At 36.4% G+C, this 10,000-nt stretch overlaps 2 protein-coding genes across 3 annotated transcripts in view; both read right to left on the bottom strand.

Moving 5' to 3' along the window:
- Positions 1–8,286, bottom strand: part of rcl1 (RNA terminal phosphate cyclase-like 1) — a 21,122-nt gene extending 12,836 nt beyond the window's left edge. Inside the window, exons 1-5 of the mRNA XM_084412766.1 lie at positions 8,064–8,286; positions 7,260–7,331; positions 4,440–4,615; positions 512–586; positions 287–411 (exon numbers count right to left, since the gene is read on the bottom strand). Of these exons, the coding sequence (XP_084268892.1) occupies positions 287–411; positions 512–586; positions 4,440–4,615; positions 7,260–7,331; positions 8,064–8,178 (563 nt within the window). The 5' untranslated portion in view covers positions 8,179–8,286. The remainder of the gene's footprint in view (positions 1–286; positions 412–511; positions 587–4,439; positions 4,616–7,259; positions 7,332–8,063) is intronic.
- Positions 8,287–9,034: 748 nt separating this feature from the next.
- The window catches only part of ythdc2 (YTH domain containing 2), a 40,389-nt gene continuing 39,423 nt past the window's right edge, over positions 9,035–10,000 (bottom strand). For both annotated transcript variants that reach the window (XM_084415370.1, XM_084415369.1), the window contains one exon: positions 9,035–9,985. In XM_084415370.1, coding sequence (XP_084271496.1) covers positions 9,932–9,985 — 54 coding nt within the window. In that variant the 3' untranslated portion in view covers positions 9,035–9,931. The remainder of the gene's footprint in view (positions 9,986–10,000) is intronic.

The following is a 10,000-nucleotide window of genomic DNA, read 5'->3' on the forward strand; positions in this document are numbered from 1 at the left end:
AAGATATTTAGAGCTGAATTAAAAGAGTTATGCATGAAATTGTGAGTTATTTAGAATTTAAGTGTGAGGAATGTGCTTAAATTACTATTTATTTATTATTTATTGATCAAATCTAGTAATTTAAAAGTAAATAAAACAAAAAATAAACAAATCTCCCAAAAAATTTGCATTAAATAGAAAAGAATGATCAAAATAAGATAAAATAAGTCTAATTGTTGGGCTTGGGGTGATTCTGAAGGGTTAAAGTGGTGAGCATCAGATGATCTGATTGGATGAGGAAGGATACGCTGTTCCTCGGATCCTCTTGATTTTCCCGGGATCCGTGAGATGAACGGGTTTGATGGAGCGTCGAACGGGACAGGAGAAGTGAACCTCTCCTCCTCCTCCGGGAGCCACGCCTCGCTTCACCACCTACACACACACACACACACACACACACACACACACACACACACACGCTTTATCTAACCCACAGTAAAGCAGGGTTGTGTTTGGAAACAGTGACACACACCTTTATCTCCAGACCGTCTCCATCGATCCCGAAGCTCTTCATCAGAGGAACAGCTGTGACCTTCAGGAGATCCGGCTGCAGAACACACAACATGCTCAGACTACACTATCACACATGATGTGTGTGTGTGTGTGTGTGTGTGTGTGTGTGTGTGTGTGTGTGAATGTGGGTATAAGAGTGTGTGTGTGTGTGTGTGTGTGTGAGAATGTGGGTATAAGAGTGTGTGTGTGTATGTGTGTGTGTGTGTGTGTGTGTGTGTGTGTGTGTGTGAGAGTGTGTGAGTGTGTGTGTGTGTGTGTGAATGTGGGTATAAGAGTGTGTGTGTGTGTGTGTGTGTGTGTGTGTGTGTGAATGTGGGTATAAGAGTGTGTGTGTGTGTGTGTGTGTGTGTGTGTGTGTGTGTGAGAATGTGGGTATAAGAGTGTGTGTGTGTGTGTGTGTGTGTGTGAATGTGGGTATAAGAGTGTGTGTGTGTGTGTGTGTGTGTGTGTGTGAGAATGTGGGTATAAGTGTGTGTGTGTGTGTGTGTGTGTGAATGTGGGTATAAGAGTGTGTGTGTGTGTGTGTGTGTGTGTGTGTGTGAGAATGTGGGTATAAGAGTGTGTGTGTGTATGTGTGAGAATGTGGGTATAAGTGTGTGTGTGTGTGTGTGTGTGTGTGTGTGTGTGTGTGTGTGTGAATGTGGGTATAAGAGTGTGTGTATGTGTACATGTGTGTGTGTGTGCGCGTGTGTGTGTGTGTGTGAGAACAGTAAAACTATAAACACACACTGGCTGGACTTTGACTCATGAAGCGATCGAAGCATCTTCACATTAACAGACAAACAAACAAGTTGAACATTTAAGAAATTTTTTTTTTTTAACTATAGAGACAAAAACCCTGGAGTCTGAATCTGACTTCATGAACGTTAGTCCTGCTGAACACTGGAGGAGATAATCTGACTTCATGAACGTTAGTCCTGCTGAACACTGGAGGAGATAATCTGACTTCATGAACGTTAGTCCTGCTGAACACTGGAGGAGATAATCTGACTTCATGAACGTTAGTCCTGCTGAACACTGGAGGAGAATCTGACTTCATGAACGTTAGTCCTGCTGAACACTGGAGGAGAATCTGACTTCATGAACGTTAGTCCTGCTGAACACTACAGGAGATCATCTGAGGAATGTTGAAATGGTCACCAGTTTCCGTTGGTTCTGTGGAAGTCAATGGGGTCCAAAAACTGTTTACAGACATTCTTCAGAACATCTTCTGTGTTCAGCAGGTCTAGCCTGAGTAATGGACACTTTTCTGTGCGTTGAGTTTGTTAAAGAAGAAAATACAAAAGAATAAAAGATTTTGTAATAAAATATTTAAAATAATAATAGAGCTGCAATGATTCTGGATAAATCAAGATTCTGATCAGACAACTAAACACAATAACGCCATTTACTAGAGGCTCTCACAAAACATTTGTTAATTGATGGCATTTAAAACATATTTAATAAATTAGATTTTTTTCAAATAGTCGTGTTGAGTGAATGATTCAATGACTCACTCATAAAGACTTCACTTGTTTCATTACTGGATGATTCAGTGTTTTTGAACGAATCTCTTGAATGAATGATTCAATGACTCACTTGTTTCATTACTGGATAAATCTGTGTTTATGAACAAATCTCTTGAATGAATGATTCAATGACTCACTTGTTTCATTACTGAATAAATCAGTGTTTATGAACGAATCTCTTGAATGAATGATTCAATGACTCACTTGTTTCATTACTGGATAAATCTGTGTTTATGAACAAATCTCTTGAATGAATGATTCAATGACTCACTTGTTTCATTACTGGATGATTCAGTGTTTATGAACGAATCTCTTGAATGAATGATTCAATGACTCACTTGTTTCATTACTGGATAAATCTGTGTTTATGAACAAATCTCTTGAGTGAATGATTCAATGACTCACTTGTTTCATTACTGGATAAATCAGTGTTTATGAACGAATCTCTTGAATGAATGATTCAATGACTCACTTGTTTCATTACTGGATAAATCTGTGTTTATGAACAAATCTCTTGAGTGAATGATTCAATGACTCACTTGTTTCATTACTGGATAAATCTGTGTTTATGAACAAATCTCTTGAATGAATGATTCAATGACTCACTTGTTTCATTACTGGATGATTCAGTGTTTATGAACGAATCTCTTGAATGAATGATTCAATGACTCACTTGTTTCATTACTGGATAAATCTGTGTTTATGAACAAATCTCTTGAGTGAATGATTCAATGACTCACTTGTTTCATTACTGGATAAATCAGTGTTTATGAACGAATCTCTTGAATGAATGATTCAATGACTCACTTGTTTCATTACTGGATGATTCAGTGTTTATGAACGAATCTCTTGAATGAATGATTCAATGACTCACTTGTTTCATTACTGGATAAATCTGTGTTTATGAACAAATCTCTTGAATGAATGATTCAATGACTCACTTGTTTCATTACTGGATAAATCTGTGTTTATGAACAAATCTCTTGAATGAATGATTCAATGACTCACTTGTTTCATTACTGGATGATTCAGTGTTTATGAACGAATCTCTTGAATGAATGATTCAATGACTCACTTGTTTCATTACTGGATGAATCAGTGTTTTTGAACGAATCTCTTGAATGAATGATTCAATGACTCACACATGTTTGAACAGTCTCTTGTCTCCACCTACTGGTGTAACGATGTAATGATTCGATCTTTATTTGAAGCAGAAAGTTACTTTCAACGGTGATTGACTCTATTGTGATCTCTACTGTAGACGTCAGTGTTTATATCTTAACTATAAACTTTTATCCAGAACTATTATGATAATATATGATTGTAAGATAGAGATAATGATGCAGTGTGATTGAAAAGGCTCCGTCTGGATCAGAACAGATCTGAATGTATATCTAATAAATCTGGGAGTCCTGTGTGAAGTCCTCATGGTGAATCTCATAAAGGTCATATTTCACCACAATAAGATAAAAAAAGGTATTTTTGCATAAAGAAAATGAAGCATTTCACATCATCGTGACATTTTCATGACAAATAAATTGGCATTACTTAATATAAAAATCGTATTACTATTATTATTACTACTATAATGCCTAATGCAAACAATAATATATTTAAATAATAAAGTATTTATATATCATGATAGTATTTGTTTTAATCTGTGTTTATGCTGATTTAAATACAATGATATACACTGTTTTACAGTCGACTTTGCTTCACTGTCATGACAATCATCTTAAATAGCCTTCATTTTATTTATGTAATATCATTTCTTGTGGTTTTCTCTTGGTTTTGGGGTTTACCCAGATTTACTCAAGTGTGTGTAACTGCAAAAATGCTTTCTTACTTATTATTTAGGACTTGTTTCCAGTCCAAATATGTAAAAATTATTAAGTCTTGTTTTCTGGGGAAATAAATCAAAATGAAGTGAGTTTTTGCTTAAAACAAGAAAAATTATCCACCAATGGGGTCAGAAAAATAATCATGAAACATGGCAGATATTTTGCTTTTTTTGTGCAAAATCTCACTTCATTTTGATTTATTTCCCCAGAAAACAAGACATAATATCTTATGGTATTTTAGTACTTTAGTAAATGCATCTTGATTTAAGAATGTTTAGATATTTGGACTGGAAACCAAGGAAAAAAGCATGTTTTGCATGAGTGTACAGGATAACTGGACCCGGCTCGGGATTGGGATGAGCTCATGAGTGTACAGGGTAACTGGACCCGGCTCGGGATTGGGATGAGCTCATGAGGGTACAGGGTAACTGGACCCGGTTCGGGATTGGGATGAGCTCATGAGTGTTTCGTGATGAGCTTCAGGTGTGGAGGACACACACACACACACACACACACACACACACACACACACACTCACGGAGGGGTCGTTGGGGTCGTTGGTGACGCCCTTCAGCACGGCTTTCAGCGGGCTCTTCATGAACGGCCCCAGCATCAGCAGCGGCTCCAGGTAATAGCCCACCGACCGCGTCACATGACACTCGTGCTCCACGGGGCCGCCCGTCAGGAGCCCCGGCTGGTAGAACAGCACCGTTCCTGCACACACACACACACACTGAGTCTGAGTCTCCACCGGGGAAATGAGCTAGCAGAGAACAACACCGTTCCTGCACACACACACACACACACACACGTCTGAGTCTCTGCCGGGGAAATGAGCTAGCAGAGATTCGCAGGTTTATTAGCTAAATCTGTCTGTGGTGCCGACGGTGTGGAAGCTTGTGTCCGCCACAGAATACAACATTTGAAATGATAATTGTGACTCGCAACTCTGACTTTATTTCTCACAATTGCCTGATATAAAGTCAGAATTGCGAGATATAAAGTCAGAATTGCGAGATATAAAGTCAGAATTGCGAGATATAAAGTCAGAATTGCGAGATATAAAGTCAGAATTGCGAGATATAAAGTCAGAATTGCGAGATATAAAGTCAGAATTGCCTGATATAAAGTCAGAATTGCGAGATATAAAGTCAGAATTGCGAGATATAAAGTCAGAATTGCGAGATATAAAGTCAGAATTGCGAGATATAAAGTCAGAATTGCCTGATATAAAGTCAGAATTGCGAGATATAAAGTCAGAATTGCGAGATATAAAGTCAGAATTGCGAGATATAAAGTCAGAATTGCCTGATATAAAGTCAGAATTGCGAGATATAAAGTCAGAATTGCCTGATATAAAGTCAGAATTGCGAGATATAAAGTCAGAATTGCGAGATATAAAGTCAGAATTGCGAGATATAAAGTCAGAATTGCGAGATATAAAGTCAGAATTGCGAGATATAAAGTCAGAATTGCCTGATATAAAGTCAGAATTGCGAGATATAAAGTCAGAATTGCGAGATATAAAGTCAGAATTGCCTGATATAAAGTCAGAATTGCGAGATATAAAGTCAGAATTGCCTGATATAAAGTCAGAATTGCGAGATATAAAGTCAGAATTGCGAGATATAAAGTCAGAATTGCGAGATATAAAGTCAGAATTGCCTGATATAAAGTCAGAATTGCGAGATATAAAGTCAGAATTGCCTGATATAAAGTCAGAATTGCGAGATATAAAGTCAGAATTGCGAGATATAAAGTCAGAATTGCGAGATATAAAGTCAGAATTGCCTGATATAAAGTCAGAATTGCGATATATAAAGTCAGAATTGCGAGATATAAAGTCAGAATTGCCTGATATAAAGTCAGAATTGCGAGATATAAAGTCAGAATTGCGAGATATAAAGTCAGAATTGCCTGATATAAAGTCAGAATTGCGAGATATAAAGTCAGAATTGCCTGATATAAAGTCAGAATTGCCTGATATAAAGTCAGAATTGCGAGATATAAAGTCAGAATTGCGAGATATAAAGTCAGAATTGCGAGATATAAAGTCAGAATTGCCTGATATAAAGTCAGAATTGTTTGATATAAAGTCAGAATTGCCTGATATAAAGTCAGAATTGCCTGATATAAAGTCAGAATTGCCTGATATAAAGTCAGAATTGCCTGATATAAAGTCAGAATTGTTTGATATAAACTGACAATTCAAATTTTTTTCTCTCACAATTGCAACTTTATATCACGCAATTCTGAGTTTAAATCTTGTAATTCTGACTTTTTTCCTCAGAATTCGGACGTTTTATCTGATGTAAAAATTGCAATTGTGAGAAAAGTCAGAATTGTGAGATAAAAAGTCACAATTACCTTTTTTTCTTCATTCTGTGGTGAAAACCAGCTTCTATACAGCAGTGACGATTAAAGAATGAGGGAAAGCGGTTTTCAGAGGGTCTAGTTTTCATTGCAGTCTTGAGTTTTTCTTGGGAACGAACACGTCTCAATGTGCTCTTCAGTCATCTCAATTTTGACCGAAAAATTTCACATTTGGATTTTTATTTAATAATTTTTTTTTACTTCATCGAAAAGTTTAAATGGTCCTGAAAAAAATAGTCACAAAAATGACGCATTGGAAATGAATGTTTCCTCTAGTGGAAGCGTTTGGTACTGCAGCCGACCAACATCTCACTGAGAGACCAGTTCTGGAGATATCAACCTCACATTTGCAGCACAACTTGTTTAGATTTATGGCTTTGATTTTATCACAGTTTTAGAGTAAAACATGATTTTGAAAATATATATGAAATATAAAAAATGAAAATAGTATTTTAGTGCAATTTTCATAACAATACATGTAAAATTCTGTAACTTTTTTAAGTTCACTTTTTAAAACTTTTTTCACCTCAGCAATAATCTGCCAAGTGCATTATAGTATATAGTTTATACTGTAAATTAATCTCATTGACAAAAATAAAATTAAAAATTCTGTACTTTTTGACCGACAGGCGAAGAGCAGCCGAGGGTTTAATAATTCATACGCAGAATAAAGGGGCGGGGCCTGGGTGAGTTAGTTAGTAGTGTGTTAAACTGGCGGTTATGGAAAGGGGCGGGACATTTCCCAAACACACTCGAGGCGCTCGACCAATCACAACACACCGCTCCAGCCGACCAATCAGAGCACAGTGTGCTTTTAAGGAGGAGGGGCTTCATAGAGACAGGAACTAAACAGAGCGTTACTGACAGACTGGGAAGAGAGGAGCCGCAACAATGGAGAATATGAGGAGAATAATCAACATTCAAGCAGGAAAACCTGTTCTAGTAGAGCCTGAAAACATCATCAACACTTTGACATGAAACTCACCCGTTTGGTTGATTTCAATTCTCGTGCCGTTGGTCACTTTATCGAGGAGTCGGATGAAGCTCGCCTCAAAATCTGCCCCACAGACACAGAGTTCAGAAACACTCAAATATCTCTGACATTTAAAAACAATAAATCTGACGGGAAGAGTCACGGTTCAGTGTCTGACATAAACTCGCTTATGTGTGTCTTTACAACATTAATATATCATTGTTTTTTACATGGATGTGTTGCAGTGGATGGAGAAGCAAATGGACAAAATTATGTAAATATTTACGACTCAAAAGAGAGTCAAATATTCAGAATATAATCATAAATTAATTACAATTAATATACAATATAGAATATAAAAATACATTGATGCAATAAAAACAAATCCATTCAAATAATGTTAATAATAATAATAATAATAATAATAACAGCTTGGAAAAATAAAGAATATTAATCTAGAATAAATATAAATAACGGATGAAAACAAATGAGAAAAATGTAAAATATGAATTAATCATAAGAAAAAAAAAGATGATAACACACCACTTTTACAGAAGCTTTAATGCTGATGAAGACTAATGTTGTTATTGATATCTGGTTATTTTCAATTCAATTCAAAACTGCTTCATTGGCAGTGACTGTAAATAATACAATATTGCCAAAGCTTGGAATACATAGAATAGCAATAAAAACGTCTAAATAATAGAGGAAAATATTATAGCTTGAACGTAAATAAACAGTGTGAGGAATAAGAACATTGTTCGCGCCGTCACGCGTGTGTGTGCGTGTGTGTGTGTGTGTGTGAGCTCGGGTCACCTCGCAGGCCGGGGTTGTCATCTTTAGACCTGATGTTTCGTATTTTCACTCGTTTTCCGCTCAGTGTGGACAACACGAGCCTCTGTCTGAAGCAGTTGCAACCCTCGAACTCCATGATGTTACACACGTGTTGTTTCTGTGGCAGGCTGGACTCAACACTGACGGGAGCCCGCGAGGGACAAGCGACAAAACGCGAAGGCGGAAATACAGCGCTACATGCGACGACCACAAGAGGGCGCCAAACTCCAACCAGGTCATTTAAAGTCCCCGCTGTGGTGAGAATCCAGCGTTTAATGTTGTTTATGTGTCTATGTGGTGTTTTTAATATGCTTTCAGACAAAACATGTGTAAATTCATAAGTCGACACCATTGCTGAGTGGTATAGGTTAGGGTTAGGGTTGTCAAGATTTGTCGTTGTGTTTTTTAACTTGTTAATTAGAATTTTTTTTTAGTGTTTCCTTTTTGTTTATACATTTATTTTGTTTTCGGAATAGTTTTATTTTGCACTTCTCGGCCATGCATGTTTAAGTTACAGAGAACTTTGAGATTTTATTAATTCCCGTCACTTTTAGTAAATAATAATAATGCATTTTGTTTAAAAGCACTCGATGCCTCACAAAATTAGTAACAATAGTAAAAATACGTCATGACTCATACTTTATATGAAGTATAATAAACATCAATTGCAATGTTTTAAAAAAAATATATACAACTTGAGACAACTAGACAAAAAATAGACAACTAGGTCTTGAAATCACATTGAAATTCTCTCATATATCCATGTTTTTTTTACATCAAGTTTTTTTCAAGATTTTTCAACTTGTTAATTTGTTTTTAGTCTTTCCATTTCGTTTATAAATTTGTTTTGTTTTCAGAATTGTGTTTTGTTTTGCACTTCTCGGCCACCGTAAGTTTATCTTATTTTAAATCATTTTAAGGCTCTAAAGAAGAAAACAGTCACAAAAAAAACATGCAAAGAATTTTTTTATTGCAAATTATACATTTGCATCATTCAAAACAAACACACTGAACATTCGGACAAATGAACCACGAGAAACCGGAACTTTAGACTGGATCGACTTCGGCTTTCGTCGTTTAATTCACAACATTAACGTGTCGATCGTGTCAAGTTGAGCTAATGATCAGTTAACAGAGAAAACAAACCGAGAGAAGAATCATTCCAACAAAACACAAGACGATCAGCATTTCATATTCCCTCAAACACTGAAGTGAACGAGTGTGTGCAGAGCCATCATAGATGACAGAAACACTTGCACAGCAATTAAAAGAAAGCACTCGAACTGTGATCATGAAGATTTAAAAACACTAGATTCATAAAACATCTCTGAAGTTTAAGAGGCCTGAATCACTGTCATACAGCCAGAACAAAACATACACATATTTACTTAATACTTCAGTCTAATAACTTCCATAACGAAATAAACATGATACTCTGCAAAACATCACGTTCTTCCTCAGTGTTTCTGTCTCGTTCTCCAGCACTAATATCTGAATATTCTCACCTCAAGAGACATTTACTGGAATATTAAGTCTTGTTTAATGAGAAATGCATCAAAATGAAGTGAGTTTGAGCTTAAAACAAGAACTAATATCTGCCAATGGAGTCAGAAAAATAATCTGAATTCAAAGAGAAAACAAGATTATTTTGTCCTTGTTTTAAACTCAAACTCACTTCATTTTGATGCATTTTTCATTAAACAAGTCTTAATATGTTCAGTTATTGCTTCTTCTCCAGTAAATGTGTCTTGATTTAAGAAAGTTTAGATGTTAGTGCTGGAGACACTGAGGAAGAACGTGATGTTTTTGCAGTGTGATTGTGTGTCTGATGTCGATCCGGATCGTTCGGTTCAGATTCGGTCCCAGAACTGCAGCAACTGACTTCCAGCCTGAGGCTCCAACTCCTGTTCAACACACAC

This window comes from Rutilus rutilus (genome assembly GCF_951802725.1).
Source record: "Rutilus rutilus genome assembly, chromosome: 7".
NCBI classification, from domain to species: Eukaryota; Metazoa; Chordata; class Actinopteri; order Cypriniformes; family Leuciscidae; genus Rutilus; species Rutilus rutilus.